Consider the following 21196-nt stretch of genomic DNA (forward strand, 5'->3'; position numbering starts at 1 on the left):
AAACAGCTAATCATGTTTTAACATTTTCATGATTTCCAGTATTGTGAGATGTATTTAATTTTTTCTGAATTTTGGGATGTATTTTATGGTTGTTGCCTCTGCTGAGATCACCCTGTAGAAAACTGGGGGGAAAGGAGGGGAAGGAGGAGGAGATGTTGATGGTTGTGGTGGTGGTGGCAGCGGCGATGATGATGATGATGATGGGAACACCAATGGTTTATCAATTCACTTACCAATCTAGGAACATCACCTTGGGGAAAATATAGTAGCCTAACTTTCCCCATTCCTTTTTCCGGCGGCCTGAGGCTGCCTTAGGTGACCTCAGAGCAGCTTCCAACTGCTTCAGGGGCATGCATTGTCTGCAAACCCCACCTCCGGAGCAGCCAGAAGCTGCTGTATTTGGCCCATCTGCTTCAGGCTCAAAGCTTCTATTAAAAATATAGGAAAACACTAAAACAATATTGCAAAGCAACCAAGCAAATTCTGTTATATGCCATTTATTTTCCATTTTTCTTATCAAGTAGGTACCCTACACCAGGTATTACAAGAAAAGTTTCCCAGGGTAATTGCAAGCTGTCAGCAATTAAAAAACAAAGCAGAAGGATGGCTACCAAGGTCAGAAATGTAAAGAAATGTAAAACTACTTTTCTCAGCCTTCCTTATCCCAACTCTTTCCCTCCTCCTCCACCACCACCACCAGGTATATCCCTGGCTACATTTACAAATGATTTTATGACTAGAATAATTAAAAGCAAAATACAACTGTTCCTGGACTTTTGCAAAAAAAAAAAAAAAAGAAAGAAAGAAAGAGAGAGAGAGAGAGAGAGAAGTCACAGTTGACAAATTCAGAGAGCTATTGCTGTTCTCTGCAGATATCTATTAACTCCAAGAGTTGGAAAGACACAGTTACTTTAGCAAACTACCCAAGGATATGGCACAATGAAACAATTTAAAGAAACCAGGCATGAAGAGTCAAAAGGTGCTCTGGCACAGGACCTTAGGGTCTAAATGGTTTATTGTGGCATCATTTTTTTCAGTTGCATAAAGTAATCTGGAAAAAAAAATAGCAGGCATATATGCTCACATACTGTAAGGTTTGTAAAACTGTAGCCCAACAGGTAATGATCTCTTGCAAATTTAAGGAGTTCTCGGTAGATTTTAAAGACAGCTATGGTTTTACTGAAACAAGGTAGTTTTATACCACGCTTTAAAACAAATCAGAGTTAAAATTAACCAGAGTTCAGACATAATAGTACACTAAGGGGCTCAAAAGACGAGTGGTGGTGAAACTTTTTGTCCCCAATCCTTGCCATGTTAGAGTCCTACAATATCAGACTGCTTTACCACAAGCCACAAAATCTCTATTTTGCACAAAGGCTCATCCATAAACAGATCAGCATGGAAAAAGTTGTCTAGCCACAAATTAGAAAATAACTGATTTGTAATGAGTTGCCAAATGATTATGGGATACTTTGTTTACAGATTTACATTAAAGCCATGGTAAAACCAATAATCAGCTGGCAACATGTATACCTCTCAATAGTCTAAACACTGGGCTTTGCATCAGATAGCTATCTGATGTGAGGTCCTGACAATTTTTTTCCCTACAGTACCTGAGGCTGGTGCCACATTTGTGTCCATTAATTACAACTGCTTCTTTCGTTTTTTCAAGTTCTCCAAAAACTGGCAGCAGATAGCTGAGGTGGGATTGACACCAGTGCATGGCCCAACACTTTCGAGTTGCACTGCATTAGATTGTGAGGGAAACACAGGCTATTTCATTGGTATTCCACTTGTGTGTGTGTGTGTCTATCTATCAAGTAAAACACCATTCCGTTCTTCTGATTAACCCCTACAAGCTTCACCTAACCCATCCCCTGCAATGTCTTCTCTCCAGGTGGAGATAATGTGTATCTCTGCCCTTTGTTAAAGTGAGCTAGAAGGCAGAAATAGAAAAGGCAAAATAAGCAATCAGCTCCAGGCATGAAATCTTTGTTTGGCAGGAGACTTTAACAAAACAACTAAAGCCCAGGGAAGATATGGATATGCGGTAGATTTCAAATCTTGGCTCTACAACCGCAGGAACAGTCAACTGCTTATTTGCCAGACTTGAGCTCAGAAGAATGTTGCTAACAACCAGATAAATATTTTACAGCATTAATGAAATGAACTTTTTAAAAAGGTGTATGTGAGAGGGAAAGAAAGAGAAAATGCACAGGAAGGCAATGTATTTTAAGTGATGCAAATAATGCAAATAACTTATTCACTTCTGCATTACTGTATTTATTTCTCAGGATTTCTGTTCCCCTTTCCTCCCTGCAGAAAGTGACTCAGAGGAAATCAGACAAAAAAGCAAAAATAGATGTGTTCTTTAAAATATTCCATTCTCTTTAAAATACAGAAAGGGAAAAATCACTATATGCAGACTTCTAGCACACATCACCACATCTTCTTCACAATGCTCGTAATATTTGGGCCTCCTTCTGTGTACTAAGAAAAGTATATGGCTTTGGAACTACAAAAGCAGGAACTAGTCCACAGATAGTGTTCTTATTTGTTTATTTTTCAAATATTTGGATATCACCTGATGTCATGAAATCTCCAGCAGTTCACATTTTAAAAGTACTGTAGATATAAAAGCCTGCACTAAGAAAAAAATTAAGCACTATAAGAGTAAGTGAAAATGATTAAATAGCTACTTACTTCCTTGATTATCTCTTATACTTCCTTTTTAGACAATTGTGTTAAATGATAAGTTTTCAGCAAAGTTAATTTTTTGTACTGGGAAGTAAGAATTATAATTCTAATTGCTACAACCCTTTCTTTTTCTAAAAGAAAATTGGAATATTAATCATTTTCTTTTTCACATAAAAACATGAATGTATAAAAACAGGACACTTTCCATTTCAAATAAAACTTCAATATAAATAATATAGGACAACATACCTGAAAAAGAACATAAACAGGGCAGCTGTAATGCAGAACAAAAGGACCTATGAAGAGGAAAAAGAACATGTTGTAAAGAACTAATATTAACAAGTATATCAAAACTGAGTTTCAGTTGTGGAAACCTTAAATAATTCAGTAAGGGGTTCTGAGGATTTCAATTTATTTATCATTAAACGTGCTTTTTATGACTGTATAATGCATTCTTTACATGATGCCTATTAGCAATTATCAGGGGAGTTTAAACCTCTGTTATATAGCTTTGTAAGGAAACTGAACTTATTTCAGAGCACAGCTCTCCTAAATTAGTTATTCCCAGCTGCATAAAATTCAATGAAACAGCCATTCTATGGATTACAACAGAATTTTTAAAAATAAAATGTCTGAAAATCCCTTATTTCCAATGTGCACTTTTCTTGCCAATGCAACATGTTCACGTTTCTGTCTCCTCAGTCCAGGGAGTCAGAATGCAGAAGACTCAAGAGGCAAAGAGAAAATGGGGCAAGGGGCAGTAGTTTTTTGGGAACATGCTCTTCCTTTTTGGTACTTTGCAGAAGCCTCTTGTCCCTAGTTTCCAAACTCTTCAGAAGAGGTTACCTTTTATTTCCTGCAAACTGGTAAATTTGTTAAAATCTTCACACATGGGTGTACTTTTCCATTCACAATTTTGAGTCAATTATGCAACAGGATTAATTTGAAGGTGAGTATGCATCAGTCAGAGTAATCATGGTGTAGTGGTTTGAGCATTGCATTATGGCTCTTGAGAGCAGGGTTCGAATCCCCATTTGGCTATGGAACCCAACTGGGTGACTTTGGGCAAATCACACTCTTTCAGCCTCAGAGGATAGCAGTGGCACACACATAGGGATGCCATAACCCGGTGGCCCCCGTGACAAACCCGCTTTTGGGGGGCCCCTCCCGGTCCCAGTCCGGTCCGGCCCCTAGCCCCCGGTTCGAGCTTTCCCTGCCGTCCTGCGCGCAGCTGTGCGCCACTCTCCCCACCTGGAGCACTGGCGTAGCCTAGAGAGCAGCTCTTCAAAACATCTGCCACTCAGAGCTATTGGCCAGCCCACTTGGTATATAAACCTTGCAAGAGGCATTACTTTCCAGGTTACAGTGAGAAAAGAAAAAAAGGCCATAAATCATTCATGTTGTCTGGGAGTTTAATTGCCTCATCTTTTAAATGTCTACCGCGTCAGTATTCTTGTAATTCTTTATCACAGGATCGTTTTTGAGGCCCTAAACACCTTTACTTGTAATATGCAAATTTCTCCCAAAGCTGACCAATGGGAAAGAAGCAATCAGCCCTCCATTTGGGTTGGTTTTCAATGGCTTGGTATAGGAAGAGGTTTTGCCTTGCTTGTAAATAGGAAGGGCTTTGGGGTAGCAAAAGGCTGCAGAAATAGTTTGAGCCCCCCTTAAACATCCATGGCTCAGTGCTATAGGATTCTGGGAATTGTAGTTTCTTGTGGCACCAGAGCTCTTTTGACAAAAGGAGGCTAAATGGTCCACAGAGGAGGCGTTGCCTGGGGACAGAACGGTGGAAGAGAGGAGGCTGCGATGATGAAGTTCTCTGCCTGAGAATTCTAAATACCCCTCCTTAAAACTTCCAATCCCAGAATGCAGCAGGAGGCAGCTAGAGGAGTCACACTGGAATCATAGCTCATTAAGAGTATAGTGTGATAAACCTCACCGAGACTTCTCTGTCAGTGATGGCTCTGAGGCCACAATAGACTACAATTCCCAGGATTCCCCAGCACTGAGCAGTTTCAAACTGGACCATTTCCTCAGTGTGGATGCACCTGGGGAGGAATTCTGGGCACTGCAGTTCAACTATGTTTGGAGGGTTATGGGACTCCCTGTCAGAGATAGTTCTGGGGCCACAGTGTACTACAATTCCCAGCATTCCCCAGCAGTAACCCAGGACAGTTAAATCACTCTCGAACTGGATTATTTCCTCAGTGTGGATGCAGCTTTGGTGAGGAACTCTGGGCATTTCAGTCCAGCATTGTTTTATTTCTGCAGTGTGTTTTGGACCAGAGACAAGGTGACCAGGCATCCTCCTCCTTTTCCAGGACATGTCCTCTTCTGTCAAATTTCAAAATGTCCTCCATTTGGATCATGGCTAAGAAGCATGGATTTATAATTACATGGGTGTTTTTAGCTTTTATTTTTGGCCATGTCCTACATATTTTTGCTTGGGTGCCCTACATTTTGGGGTGAGGGCATTGGTCACCTTGGTCAGATAGCTTTCCAGGGGTTTAACTGCTATTCTGCTGTGGAGCTGGAACAGAGCACCATTCCCAGAATTCCATAGCATTCAGCCGAGGCAGTTAAAGTGGTCTCAAACCAGATTATTTCTCCAGTGTAGATGCAGCCCAAGCCTTTTGCCTCTCTTATGCCTGAGATTTCAAAGCCCAGCCCTGGCACCACAACAAACTACAAATCCCAGGATTCCATAGGATGGAGTGATGAGAGTGAAAGCAGTGTGGCAGCAGCCTAAGTGTGATTAATGCAGTTCTTAACATGGTGCACCTCTTGCCTACAGAGTCTCCCAGGCCCCAGCGGGGCTTGGGAGAGGCTGTCTCCCAGGCCCAGCGAGGCCTTGGAGAAGGTTTAAAAATGTAGGACCTTTTTTTTGTTGTTGTTAATTTCCTGGCCAGGAAATAAAAAAAAAAAAGTCCTACATTTTTAAACCTTGTCCTACATTTTTCCCGGTTTTGAGGTCCTCCGGGATGGCAACCCTACACACACACACAGACACACTGAAGAAACATGCCAAGAAACCCCTATGATAGGTTCACCTTAGCACTGCTATCAGTCAGAGATGATTTGAAAGCATACCACCACCACCACCACCACAACTCCATCAGTCAGATGTCAAGCTGGAAACACTAGGAATCTTTTAAACTTGAGCATTGTTAATAATTGTAATATTCATCTGTGATAAATATATTTACACTAGTTTGAATGGAGTATGTAACATTGTGATGTGCTCAGTGTGAAACATTTATGTAATTTTTGTTAAAACATTTTGTTTTACATGTTATAGAGCCAATTATGGCTGTAAAAGTTTTAAAAGGTTTTAATTGTTTTTGTAAGATGGTAAATTTGATGCTATAACATTGTATATGGTTGAGCCATGGTGGCGCAGTGGCTGAATGCCTGTACTGCAGCCATTCACTCACAAACCACAAGGTTGTGAGTTCATTATCAGCCAGGGGCTCAGGGTTGATTCAGCCTTGCATTCTTCCAAGATTGCTAAAATGAGTAACCAGCTTGTTGGGGGCAACTAGCTTATCCATTGTAAACCACTTAGGGAGTGCTTAAGTGCACCGATAAGTGGTACAGAAATATACTTGCTATTGCTATATGGTTGTTAGGAAGAAACGGTACTATTGTTAATTCTAATATTGGAAGTAATAGCTTTCAGTTCACTGGACATATATTCAATAGGATATAATATGTAGTAAAATTAAATCCTACTCTGGTTTAGCAGGATTACCTCTGTAACAATTTACTTCCATGACATTTGTTGCCTGTTAACAACAAGAGTCCTCGAAAGTCTTCCAGCCCTGCCAACAGTGAGGTCCATCCATTGAATAAATGGGAATTTTTTCCTTGTGTCTGTCCCTGAATAAAGCAACAGCAGAGAAGCAAAAAGGATGGCAGACAGCCACAGCCAAGGAACTAACAGATTTGAGGCAGCACTCCAAGGGACCCAGGACTAGATTTCATAGAGGAACCATACTGGCTGGCTCAGCACAGCCATGGGTTTTTTTCCAGGCCTCCACAGCAATCACAAACAGGAAAGTGATTGATGCAAAACTATAAGGTGCTTTTAACATCTAGTGCATAGTATACCATTGGGCTGAAGCTGACAACCAGAAGTACTGATTCTAAGCACAGACCATTAGAATGAACTTGTTTCAAAGATAAAATCCTAAGTAAACATCTCATTACCATGTGCCACACATAGAGCTGACAAGGCCTGGCTCTGAGTCTTAAGGGGGCTGGGGGAATGTTAGTGTTTCTAATTCTGTGCAGTTGTGGTCAGCATTTGATGCATCATGCTTAATGACATCACTAAGGGATGCCCCTTGTAAACAGGTGATATCATGAGAAGTAATCCCAAGGATTCAAGTTTTAGCCCTGAAATTTCAGGGTTTGTGATAGTTCCAGCCCAGAAACCCTAGCCCAGTGTTGGTGAACCTTTTACAGACTGAGTGCCCAAACTCCAACCCAGACCCCACTTATTTATTGCAAAGTGCCACGTCCCTCTGGCTTTCTAGTAAGAAACTCTAGCAAACTTTGTGCAAGGGCTACAGCATGTGTGCCCACAGACAGGGCTCGCATGCATAGGTTCGCCATCACTGCCCTAGCCAAACATCCATGTTAACCAAGAACACCTCAGTTTGTATCATTCCTATCTTCACATCACTATGGGGCTGAGTAAATGGGCCAGGATATCACAGGCTGAGCCATCCCTGAGCTGACCCAGAACCCACTACCAGCATGCACTCCTTACCTAGCCGCACTCTTGCTGGTACTGAGAAGCCCTCCATTGCTTCATATGATGGGGAAATAGGACATGTGGCTGCACCCATGCAGCCAGGCACCCCATATCTGCATCCGATGCAGCGTTGGGAAGCTTCTCAGTACCAGTGATGGTGTGGCAAGGGTAGGAGCGAAGGGAGCCATATAAACAGCCAGGGATTGCCATGTAGTTTCCACCTGTGGCAAACCAGAGGTCAAATTGACCCAGGGTGAAGGCTGTTTAGGGATGCAGTGGCTTAGTGGTTAAGATCTTGACTCTGATGATCATAAAGTCACAAGGTCAGCAGGTTGTCAGTTCAAGACTCAGTCACCATGTGACTGAGTGAGCTCCAGTCACTAGTCCCAGCTTCTGCCAACCTAGTAGTTTGAAAGCATATAAAAGTGCAATTAGATAAATAAGTACCACTTTGGTGGGAAGGTAACAGTGTTCCATGCACCTGGGCATTTAGTCATTCTGGCCACATAACCATGGAGTCATCTTTGACAGTGCTGGCTCCCTCGACTTAGTAACAGAGATGTTCACTACTCAGACTCGACTAGACAAACTTGTCAAAGGGGAGACCTTTACCTTTTTAAAGTCTGTTTACCCTGGGAATGAAGCAGATACACTAGATCCATGTCCAGTCTGCCAAGACTGGCCCCGATCCTGGTCCCAGCGTTTTGCCTTGCATCATCTGAACTGGAGAACATGAGGCAGGGGGGAACACAGGCCTTTTTGGCCCATACAGACATCCTTCCCCAAAAAATGCACATGAAAGATTTGCATCAGGTTATGGGTCAAGTGATAACTAGAGAAGCATCCAAACTATGGAACAACACTTGTTTCCGTAGTTAATGAAACTACAGTTGCACATATAAACACTGCTTGCAACTTTTTCTTCCATGTGTTTTCATTGCTACCTGCTGACACAGATCCACACATAATTTCAGCACAGATACGTTGCCACAGTTGCATATCAGCATGTCGGTTCAAGTTAATTATTTTATTTTTCCAACAGTGGGTGATGTTGGCAGCCGTCCAAATTGCTACAAGGGCTTTTTGATCGTTAACAGCCAACTTGGGAGTATGTGATTAGATAAAGAATGGATTCAAACTAAGACACCCCCTCCACAAAAGACAAAAATAGTCTGTGTTGGTTTTTAAGCAGCCTTTCAAAAAACAACAACACAAATCACAAATTAATTGGTGGCATTGCTTCTACTGCCCATAAAAAGGACTATGACATTCAAAAGTACCTTTATAACATTCTAGGTCATTGGTTAGTATAATAATGGTCTAAATCTAATCTTTGTTGTTTACCAGCTCCACAAAACAAACCCTTCTCATCAGTGTGCTTGGCTTAGACATTAAGTACAGCACATTGTACCAGCAACACGATCTGGAAGGTGACCTTCCAGTAGGACAAGTTTGAAGTCACACCAAAAAAGAAAGAAAGAAAGAAAGAAAAGAAATTTAAATATAGCCCTTAGTACATGAAACTGGCACAAAGATGTTTATATGAATGTTTAAGCCATTTTTAATTGACCAAACAAATTTGGCTCTCTTGAGGACAGAAATAAAATTCAGTCCTCTCCCCATGACTGTGATTTAAGCAGTGTAATAGATTTCTAGTGGCAACTCCTTGAGATCATGGCAAAGTCACAAAGAGCTGACATTTGGCTTCAATGACTTGATACTGTTGTGTTTTTGTAGTTGTTGTTGTTGTGTGCCTTCCAGTCATTTCCAACTTACAGCGACTCTAAGGTGAACTTATCATGGGGTTTTCTTGGCATGTTTCTTTGGAAGGGGGTTTGCCATTGCCATCCTGTGAAGCTGAGAGAGTATGACTTGCCCAAAGTCGCCCAGTGAGTTTACATGGCCAGGCCAAAATTTGAACCCTGGTCTCCAGAGTCATAGTCCAATACTTTAAACCACTACACCATGCTGGCTCTCAGCTATTTTCAAATGGGATCTGTTTCTTCTTAAACTATAGGTGTCCATGCTGCATTACTAAGTGCTTGATCTACAGACTTCAGTGCTATATAACAAAATATATCCCCATATGGCATGGGGAATGGGGAAGAGCAGAATGTGGTTTAGATAAATACAAGGTCAAAGCCTCCTTGAATTTATATAAGTAGTCAATCACCAAAATCCTAAATCTAGGGAAAACAAAACAAATACAAGATAAAAGACTAGCTAGATAAAGTCAAAACTTCACTTGTTGATTATATGGGTGCAGGAAGTATTCAGAAGGGCAGGATGAAATACAAACTCTGCCCTATGAAACTGAAGGCTTAAATACGCCAGGAGTGGGCAAAGGACAACCAGGCTACATATGGCCCCTAAGGCTCTTTTTCAGGCCTTGCAGTCCCAAAACAGGTTTGCCAAAAAGTGGAATGGCTGGTCACCTTTTGAAGCCTTCAAGTACAAATCACCTTCAATATTACTGCCACTTCATACTGTTTTACACTAAAAGCCCCCAAAGCTTTCTTTCAAAACCAGGAGTGTGATTCTTACCATTTCTAGTTTTGCTTTCGCAAGAGATTGCATTTTGAGGTGGGATCCTGACAACTCAGGGCAACAAAATTGGGCTCCAGACCATCATATCTTCCCTAAGCAAAACTGCCTTTTGGATCATTCTGAATCAAATTGCAGCTTGCACCTCACCTCCACTCTGTCAGCTTGATATAATGGTGCTCATGAAAGTCCACAACTCTTAAAATTATGCTGATGAGGCTTGAACTCAAATGAAAGTGATGGTCCACACTAAAGAAATTGAAAACAACCTTGTAATACTCGCTCCTTGAGCCTACAAATAAGCTCTTCTGTGTCCACAAGAAAAAAGAGACATGGAACAAGCCACTGGAGATACTATTCAGCAAGAAAACACACAGGGGCAAAACAGATGGGCATAATACGCTGGCTTAGGGGCAGTGTGGGTGCATGGCACTTAGATGGTGCACATCCTGATGAGGCCTCAAGCCAGCATCACACTGCCTGCCCAACCAGATGGTGGGCACCATTGCAGCAAAGCACTTATACACCGCACACCACAGGAGCGCTGCAAACCTGTGGCAGCAGCAAAAAGGGCACCCTTTCCCCATCACAAAAAGGAGCAGCTTTCTTCCACTCCTTATTGTGCCAGGAAAAGGCCAGTTTGGGGGACACGCCATGCAGTTGCCACGGTCCCGATCTGGTGTACAAAGGGGCAGTATGAAGCTGTCACTTTAGGGCCAACTGTTTGCCACCAAACACTCCCCAAATCTACTAGAGTTTACATACCCAACACAGTTAAATTTTGCTTCCATCAGGTTGCAGTGGGTGGGAATGACAAAGCATTGCAGAATTTCAATGGGAATGTAATGTTACACTGTGCCATCCAGAACCAGAGTTAATATCCTGCTTCTAACTGATCACACATGAACAAAGCCTAAACACCCCTATTGTGGTATAAAGATTTGGCAATTTGCCTTTGCTAGGTTTCCATTAACCAATCTTAACTCCATTCCAATTTCTTCCAGTTTTCTACTTTTAAAGAGAAGGGCACATGACTGTTAACACAGATCCATTACATTTTACATAACTTTAAAGTAAGTGATGAAGACATGAAAACAGCTGAAGATTTTCTATAGCTTGGCTCAGTTAATAATCAAAATGGAGACAGTAGTCAAGAAGAAGTCAGAAGAAAGTTAAGACTTGGAAAGGCAGCTATGAAGGAACTAGATAAGACCCTCAAGTGCAAAGGTATATCTTTGAGTATCCAAATCAGAATCATATATGCCATAATATTTCCAATTGTGAAAGTTTAACAGTGAAGACAACCGACAGGAAAATAATCAACTAATTTGAAATGGACAGGAAGAGAATCTTATGGAAAAAAGGCTGCCAAAAAGACAGATAAATGGGTCCTAGAGAAAATCATGCCAATCTATCACTAGAAACCAAAATGATTAAACTGAAGCTTTCATAGTTTGACCATATCATAAGATTGCATGACTCACTGCAAGAGATGGCAATGCTTGGGGAAATGGAAGCACTTGGAATAAGGGAAGATGATATTACAGATGATTTGATTCAGTCAAGGAAACTATGGCCCAGAGTTTGCAAGTTCTAAACAGAGCTGTTGACCAGGACTCTTGGAGGTCTTTCATTCCTGCGGTCACCAAAAGAAGCCACCTTGATGGCAAATAACTATAATAAAAAAATTAATAATCAATTTTCTATACACAGTTTTGCATTGATGCAAGCAGTTTGCTCTATAATAATTATGTATCTTTGATTTATTATTATACAAATTTTGGTCTTTATATTCTAATATATTCATTTTTGGAAATGCTTTGTTCTGTGAACTGCACCACGTAATTCTGAGAAGTGTGAATACAAAAGGGAAACAGCATTCTGGCTTGTACACTGATTCTGGAAGTGCATATAATATAAGAAACAGTGTGGTTGGAAACATCAATATGCTCATTTACAGAGCACTTTACTATTACAGAAATCATCCTTATTGTATTTAAACAGATTGTAGCCCTAAGCCTGGGACACCTAAATCAAAATGTATATACAATCTGAGATAGTTTGATTAAGTTAGCATTTAAAAGGACCATGGTAATGCATCAAACTCAGAGCATCAAGTTAAAGTTTTCTTTTCTTTTCTTTCTTTTTTTTAGGGGGGGGGGCAAAATCAAATTGCTCTTTTCAAAATAGACAAATATGTTTCATCCCATATAAAATTGTAAATGTGTATTCAAGGGAAACCAGAGCTGTAAATTAACCTGCTGCTCTGTTGGAATTCTACTCCATTTTTTCCTTGCCATGACCCATTCATAGTTGATTGATGTCAGAAGGTCAACAAATGGAGCTCAGCAACATATACAGCTTGAAACCTTCCAGCTGCACAAATAGATACATCCAATAGAAAGACTAAAAGTATCTCGAACAAATGATATATACTGGGAGCTCTTTTCATACTATTAACCTATGCAACAATGTTTTTATTAGATGCTCATTAAACTACCAAAAGAGTGTTAACTTTCAGACTACCATTCACACATCAGCAAACTGTGCTCATAAAAACATCATCCAGAGCTCATCACATCAAAACAGGATTATAAGTGGTAGATATAAGGGTATACAATGTTTTAGTAAAATCATAGAAAGGTGTATAAAAATGTTGCAAATCAGGAGTACAGTCCTTTCATGTATCAATTATGTAGCCTCATTCAGATGAAGACTCTGAAACACATAGTTTGTTCAAATGTAAGCTTGCTTTATTAGGTGGCATTTAATGTTGTGGCCAATTTATAAACCCTTTGCTATGACTGAGCTTAAAGAAAAGCCTCTGTGGTTTTTCTCTTGATTCCTATGTAACTTGAAAAATGCTCCCTGCGTTTCCTTTGTCTGTCTCATTCACATATTGCTAGTTTTCTAAGATCAATTCTCATTATTATACTAATAAACATGGGCAGACACCACATACAAATGTCCCCTAGCAAGTATAAATGATATGCATAGGCATCAAGTCTCCCTCTAAAAATAAATAAATAAATAAACCCATATGCGTACACGCACACACTAAGGGGAAACAACAGGGTGCTGCTTCTATGGATTTTCAGAGTATAGCTATCTGATGCCACAGGGCCCAGACAAGGACAATTATGTATCAGTCATCAAATCCAATTTCCTATGTTTTCATGGTTAAAAGTGCAAACTAGCTATAATGAAATCAAGATACTAAACAACATTCCAACCATGAATGGCTGGTAGCTTCCATGTCACTTAGGTGGCAACTTTAACAGAGGTGTAAGACATTCTGAATGCTTTATCTACAAATAGGTTTAACACTTTCTATCACAACATTGAAGTCCTCAGCTGTCACTAAACCCAACCAAAATCTTCATGGTCATTGGAATCAATGAGTCCTATGCCAACTTGTTGCTGCTGTGTGCCTTCAAGTCAATGCCGACTTATGGAGATTCTAAAGCAGGGGTTTCCAACCTGTGCTCCAAGGTGTTCCTTGGCAGCTCCAAGAAAATAAAAGAAACAAAAACTGAATGAAATTAAAGAATAAGAATACAGTGGACCCTTGTTATACGCTGAGATTTGGTTCCAAGATCCCCCGTGTATAACAAAATCCGTGTATGCTCAAGTCCCATTAAATATAATGACATAGCAAAATGGTGTCCCTAATAAAAAATGGAACATCAAGGTAAATTTATACTTTTTTGGAACATTTTAAAACCGTGTATGCTTGAATCCGTGTATAAAAAATCCGTGTATAAGAAGGGCCGACTGTATATTCTTATACATACTCCTAAACACCATTAACTTGCAAGACATGGGGTAGGCCTCTTAGAAGTTCCACCATAGAAATAAGGGCTCTGCGAGTCAAAAAGTCTGGGAAGCCTTGCTCTAAGGGGAAAATATCATATGGTTTTCTGAGGCTGAGTGTGTGGGAATTGCCCAAGATCACCCAGTGGGTTTCTATGGCTGAGTTTGGCGGGGGGGGGGGGCGTGTCTATAAAACCCTCTGTCTGATTTAACTGCAGAAACATCCCCAAGGGATGTATGCACAATTCTAGCAATTTGATGCCATAGTTCCAGTTTTGTAGTTTGATGTGGAATTTACAATTCTGAATGAATTCCCCTGAAATACAGCATTAGAACATTCTGGCATAATTACCTCGCGAGACTCCAAATATCCCAAGATTATAGAGGATGGAGCCATCCTCTAAAGTGGTATCAAAGTGCTATTAGTCAGTGATGTGGATATACCCCAAATCAGCAGTGTGACTGCTTTCCAAAATGGACTATGAGGAAAGGTTTGGCCAAGACCGTGATCCTTCAGCAATGAACAAAAACATTTATATTCTTTCTTGTTGCACTACTAAGCTGCTAAAGGTATGTAGTTTTTAATATGTAACAGTAAGGAATGTTAATGTCTGTAAATTGTTGCCCTGCAGAAAACGTGGCAAATGCAAGCTCAAGTTTTAGGAACATGAGGCTGATGAAATTTTTGTTCTTTTTTTTTTAATGGTCACACACTGCCATGCAGCTGCCTTGGGTTTATCATGGAACAGCTGTTTTGGATATCACTATCAGGGACAGGGCACCTCAGTGCTGAGCATGAGAAAAAGAGAGATGGAGAGAGGGAAGGAAAGGGAAACAGACATCCTTGTATGCTTCAAGCAGGCAATGAAGCAAAAAGAAAGAAATGTGGCCTAAATATGCAGTTTGATCTTTAGCTAAGTATGGGAGAGGAGGATATTCCACACTTTCATGAGTCCCCACCCATTCAACATTATTTTTATTGATCAGTCTTGTTCTTAAGATTTTATATTAAGAACCCTGGTCATAGTTACTTTTGTATGTGAATTTTTATACCACACTTCCTTAGTTCCATTGAATGAAAGGGGATAACCCACCTGTACAATTACAGTCGCCCCTCCTTTTTCGTTGGGATCCGTTCCGAACCCCCTTGTAAAAATGTAGTTTCACATATATTCAAGCCCCATTGGCTTGAATACAGGTGTTCGCCACGGGTGCACACCCCATTCATTCTCCCTCAGTTCATCCCTTGCGAGTCTGAAAACCACAAGAATGGGGAGAGGACTGTATAGTAGTTTGATATTGCTCAAAGTGCCTTGGCTCCATCCTAGGACATGTGGGCGCATTACAGACGGGCCTAAGAGGCGCCGTCCTTGCGCCGCGATTATGTGCGAGGGGTGGTGCTTCCAGACGCGCCTTGCCCCTCGCACGTAACCAATATGTCAAGATAGTGGCACCCTATACAGATGGGCGCTGCCATCTTGACGTAGCGCACGCTCTGCGTCCGCACGTCCCAACCTAAAAGAGACGTTGTGAGTGCACGCTTTGGCACTTGCAATGTCTCTTCCGGGTTGCCGGAAGGAGCGCAATTTTCGTGCTCCTTTTTTGCAGCACGGACGAGTCGCGCGGTTTGGCTGCTGCGGCTCCTCCATGCCGCAACTGGCAGCGGCCTGAGACCGCCCCTTTTGGGCAGTCTGTAACGGGCCGTGGTTTGGTGAGGTGCATGCTAGAGAGCTTTATGTCTGTATTGTTGTTGTTATCTGCCCTGAGTCGACCTCAACTCATAGCAACCATGTGGATGAGACACCTCCAAGAACCCTTATCTTCCACTTCTCTGCTTAGTTCCTGCAAGCCCATGCCTGTATCCTCCCTGACTCAGTCCATCTAGCATGTGGTCTTCCTTTCCTTCTTCTGCTCTCTACTTTTCCCAGCATTATTGTCTTTTCCAGTGTCCCATGCCTTCTCATTATATGGGCCACAGCACATCAGTCTTAATTTTATCAGTGTAGCCTCTAATGAGATCTCTGGCTTGATCTGTTCCAAGACCCATCTGTTTGTCTTTTTGGCTGACCATGGTATCCTAAGTACTCTTCTCCAGCAACACAACTCAAATGAGTTGATTTTTCTTCTGTCTGCTTCCTTTCCAGCTCTCACATCAGTAACATGGTGATTGGGAATACAATGGTTTGGACGATTCTAACTTTTGTGCTCAGTTGTATATCTCTACTCTTCAGTAGTTTTTTCTAGTTGTTTCATAGCTACCCTTCCCATTCCCAATCTTCTTATTTCTTGGCTGCAGTCACCATTCCTGTCTGTATTTGATCCCAGGTGTGGGAATTCTTTAACTTTTTCGATTTCCACATTTCCTTGATTGAATTTATGTAGCCCTGGTGGCGCAGTGGTTAAATGCCTGTACTGCAGCCATTCACTCGAAACCACAAGGTTGCGAGTTCAAGACCAGCAAAGGGCCCAAGCTCGACTCAGGCTTGCATCCTTCCGAGGTCGCTAAAATGAGTACCCAGACTGTTGGGGGCAAATTAGCTTACTTGCTAATTTGCTTACTTGCTGTTCACCACTATGATCTTTGGAATAGCGGTATATAAATAAAACAAATTATTATTATTATTATTATTATTATTATTATTATTATCTCTTATATGGTCATAATTTTTGTTTTATTTATGTTCAGCATTAATCCTGCCACTGCATTTTCATCTTTCTTATTAGCCGTTCCAAGACTGTGATGCTTTCTGCCATTATTATGGTATCAACCACATACCATAGGTTGTTGATATTTCTTCCCCCTATCTTTACTCCTCCTTCTTCTGATTCTATCTATGCTTTTCTTATGCTGTTTTTGGCATAAATTGAAGAAGTAGGGTGATAAAATGCATCCTTGCCTGACCCCTTTGCCTATTGGGACCCATTCTGTTTCTCCAAATTCACTTCAGACATTGGCCTCTTGTCCTAGGTACAGGTTTCTCATTAGTACTATCAAATGTAGTTGGACTCCCATGTCTTTGAATGTGTTCCAATGCTTTGCATGATCTATGCAGTCAAATGCTTTCCTGTAGTCAATAAAACACATGCTGATTTTTTTTCCTGGAATTCCTTGGTGCATTCCATTAGTCACTATATGTTTTCGATGTGGTCCCTGGTGCAACTTCCTTTCCTAAAACCTGCTTGCACCTCTGGAATTTCCCTCTCAATGTATGGTTGGATTCTATGTTGCAGAATTTTGAGCATAATTTTGCTTCAGTGTAAGGTTAATGTTATGGTTCTAAAACTGCTGCATTCTTTTGTATCTCCTTTCTTGTGATGTATATAGATCGTTTCCAGAATGTTGGCCATCTCTTTGTTTTCCATATTTGTTGACATATTTTAATATTAGAGTTGCTTCTGTCTGTATCCATTGTAGCAGTTCCACTGGGATATTATCCATTCCTGGTGATTTTTTTTATTTCTTCCACTACACTTTTTAGGATCTAAAATGGACAGACTGATTTACCTTACATAAGGCAGATTTCTATGTTGCTACTAATTCACTAGGATCCTGCTGATCTTTACATGAATGTGTACTGTCTTAGAAACCTCTAGGCTGACCAGATTATTTCTCATATTTCAGAGATGGAGAATGTGCAGCCCTCCAGACTTGGTTGAACTGCAATTCCCATCAGGATCACAATGGGCCATGTTGAATGGGGCTAATGGGAGTTGCAGAGCAACAGTATTTGGAGGGCCACCTATTCCCCCGCTTCACCATAACGTCACGCTGCTCTATACAGAGAAAATTCAACCCACTTCATGTATGCAGCATTAATGCAACTGCTTCTGGACTTCTGTGCTATTAGTATAAAATGCCAAAACTTAAAGAGTTCCCTGTGCCAGCTTTCTAAATAAATAATATGCTAGAGGTATTGGTGGGAAAGAATGGTAGACTCTACCTTCAAGATTAATACAGAACGTGATTCTTAATTTGCGGACTTGATTGCCCGTCCCTCAGAACAGGTATTCAAAATTCATTAAATCTAACTTTCAAAGAGCCAAGCAAAGATATGCACATGAAATGTGTTTGTACAAAAGTCAAAATTCTTAATTAGCTTCCACTTTGTCATCTTCTCAGCTATCCTGAAACGTTTTAACTTGTACAGAATTGTAGCAAATGTTTGATACGCTTGCTACCTTCAGCTAACAGACATTTGCCCTGTAAGAATTGTGAAGCTTCTTTGGACTTCTTAAGATCAACAGTCAGGCTGGTATCCAGTATTTCACATACTGTTCCACAGTATGCCGAAGGAAAGGAGATACTCAAGGGACAATTCACCAGAGCTTCTTGACCTTTGCATGAAAGACTGGCCTGACCTTCATCATGTTCAGTTCTATAATTGTTTAATTGACTTTTTGAAAGTAACAGATTAGAAAATAAGAATATTCACAGCATATTCCATGCATTTATTCATTTTATTTATAGCCCATATTTCTCTACATAAGTGGGACACAAGGCAGCTTACTGTTTAAAAGAGAAAAGGTTTAGCTAAAAATTTTAAATAATGCAACTAAACTATTAATAACATTAAAAAGAATTTTAAACTGTGCATTACAGATAAAGAATAAAAACCAGAATCAGTAGAGCGCTCTATTAAAAACCCTATTAAAAACACTTTCCAAACAGAAAAAAGCAGTATATTGTCAAAAGCCTGCTCGAACAGAAAAGTTTTGCCTAATGATGGAAGGACAGCAAGGACGAGGCCATTCTACTCAGCTTAAATGCTTAGGAACATCCATGACATCTGGTACATCTGCAACAGATGATGCTTTTAGAAACTTAAATTATGGTGTTTTTTTCAACAGGAAATCATTTAACGCTAATTTGTATTCAGTACAAGGCTGCAGACAGCACAAAATGTACATACTGCAAACTATGTTGAGTTACATAACAGAAAGACATTCAAAGGGAGGGGATCCAGACTTAGGTTGCTATATCCCCACGCAGCCATGGAAATGCATTTGGTGACCTTGGACGACTCACACTATTTCAGCCTCAGAGGAATCATAGAATCATAGAATCATAGAGTTGGAAGAGACCACAAGTGCCATCCAGTCCAACCCCCTGCCATGCAGGAACTCTCAGTCAAAGTATCCCCAACAGATGGCTTTAAGCCTCTGCTTAAAGACCTCCAAGGAAGGAGACTCCACTACACTCCAAGGGAGTGTGTTCCACTGTCGAACAGCTCTTGCTGTCAGGAAGTTCTTCCTAATGTTGAGGTGGAATCTCTTTTCCTGCAGCTTGCATTCATTGCTCCAGGTCCTAGTCTCTGGAGCAGCACAAAACAAGTCAGCTCCCTCCACAATATGACATCCCTTCAAATATTTAAACAGGGCTATCATATCACCTCTTAACCTTCTCTTCTCCAGGCTAAACATCCCCAGCTCCCTAAGGCGTTCCTCATAGGACATGGTTTCCAGACCCTTCACCATTTTAGTCTTTGGACACACTCCAGTTTCTCAACATCCTTTTTAAATTATGGTGCCCAGAACTGGACACAATATTCCAGGTGGGGCCTGACCAGAGCAGAATACAGTGGCACTATTACTTCCCTTCATCTAGACACTATACTTTTACTGATGCAGCCTAAAATGGCATTGGCCTTGTTAGCTGCCGCCTCGCACTGTTGACTCATGTTCAACTTGTGGTCTACTTGGATCTCAGATCCCTTTCACATGTAGTTTCATTCAGCCAGGCATCCTATATCTGTGCATTTTATTTTTCTGCCCTAAGTGCAATACCTTACATTTCTCCCTGTTGACGTTCATTTTGTTAGCTGTGGCCCAACTTTCTAGACTATTAATGTCATTTTGAATTTTGATCCTGTTCTCTGGGGTATTAGCTATTCCTCCTAATTTGGTGTCATCTGCAAATTTGATAATTATGCTCCCAATTCTGTCATCCAAGTCATTGATAAAGATGTTGAATAGCACTGGACCCAGGACAGAACCTTGTGGGACCCCACTGGTCACTTCTCTCCAGGATGAAAAAGAGCCATTGTTGAGCACCCTTTGGGTTTGGTCACTCAACCAATTACAAATCCATGTAACAGTTACATTGTCTAGCCCACATGTCATTAGCTTGTTTGCAAATGGTAAACCCTCTCTGAACAAATCTTGCCAAGAAAACCCTGTGACAGTTTCACCTTAGGGTCTTCACAGGTCAGAAATGACTTCAAGGTACACAGACAACAACATAGAGAAAGATGAGGCAGATGTCCTAAGTTGAAAGAGGGGCTCGTTCTTGTACAGTTTCCTCCCTGCACTCACAGGGGAATAGAGTACAACCTCCCCCCCCCCAATGAACGTGGAAAACCACAGAATTAAATAAATATAAATTGTGGAAAAAAATAACCTTAGAGAACACTTCTCTAGGAATCTCTAGATCCTCCAGTGTGATTCTATGGTCAATTTCCAGTGGAATCTCTAGGTTGTCTCTAGGAATTATTAGGTCCTCCACTCGAAACTGACCACAGAATTGTGCTAGACGACAGAGAGATTCCTAGAGACGACATATAAATCAAATCTGCAAATCATCAAATCTGCAAAAAGGAAACCAGCAAATGGGGGAGCGGTGGACACTGTACTGTATATGGTTTTATTTTATCTAATACTAGTGTCATGGCTTCAATTCACCTCTCAACATCCTGGTGAGGGCAACATCCTCCCATTCTCACCCCACCCACCTTCAATTTGGAGGAGAGAGATTTTAAAAAGCAGAACCTAGAATACAGTATAGTACCTGATGAAATCCTTAAAGAAAGAAACAACAACCTGGGTGCATTGTTTTCCTTTTGTTACCTTTGTATAGCAGTTATATTGTGCTGTTGTTGTATTTATTTGATTTATATCCTACCTTTTTCCCAATATGAAATCAGTATTGTATGCTATGAGAGACAACATGGCATAGTGGTTTGAACATTGGACTATGACTCTGGAGACTAGATTTGAAATCCCTAATCTTGCCAAGAAAACCCCATGATCGATTCGTCATAGGTTATCATAAGTCTCCTTCGTTGGACGTCTTTAAGCAGAGGCTAGATGGCCGTCTGCTGGGGATGCTTTGATTTGGATTTCCTGCATGGCAGGGGGTTGGACTGGATGGCCCTTGTGGTCTCTACCAATTCTATGATTCTATGATTCTAAGTCATAAATTTTTGAAGGCATACAACAGCAGCAGTAACAACAACACTGAATGCTAGTACACTTCTGTGTTCAATTTGTATGCCCTAATGTAATCTCTTCTAATATATGTACTGTATTTTACACCATGCATGCTGATTCCATTGTGTGGCATGGAGTTACAAAAATCAGCCTAGGGCCACATGCAGACTACAG

At 40.8% G+C, this 21196-nt stretch overlaps 1 protein-coding gene across 1 annotated transcript in view; it reads right to left on the reverse strand.

The window, feature by feature from the left end:
- The window catches only part of LOC149320074 (transmembrane protein 135), a 228032-nt gene that overhangs the window by 85243 nt on the left and 121593 nt on the right, over positions 1-21196 (reverse strand). The window contains exon 6 of the mRNA XM_089512873.1: positions 2947-2993. Within this exon, the coding sequence (XP_089368999.1) occupies positions 2947-2993 (47 nt within the window). The remainder of the gene's footprint in view (positions 1-2946; positions 2994-21196) is intronic.

The sequence above is a fragment of the Sceloporus occidentalis genome, unplaced genomic scaffold, assembly GCF_023333645.1.
Source record: "Sceloporus occidentalis isolate IW3139 unplaced genomic scaffold, rSceOcc1.0.p SCAF_2, whole genome shotgun sequence".
Taxonomy (NCBI): domain Eukaryota; kingdom Metazoa; phylum Chordata; class Lepidosauria; order Squamata; family Phrynosomatidae; genus Sceloporus; species Sceloporus occidentalis.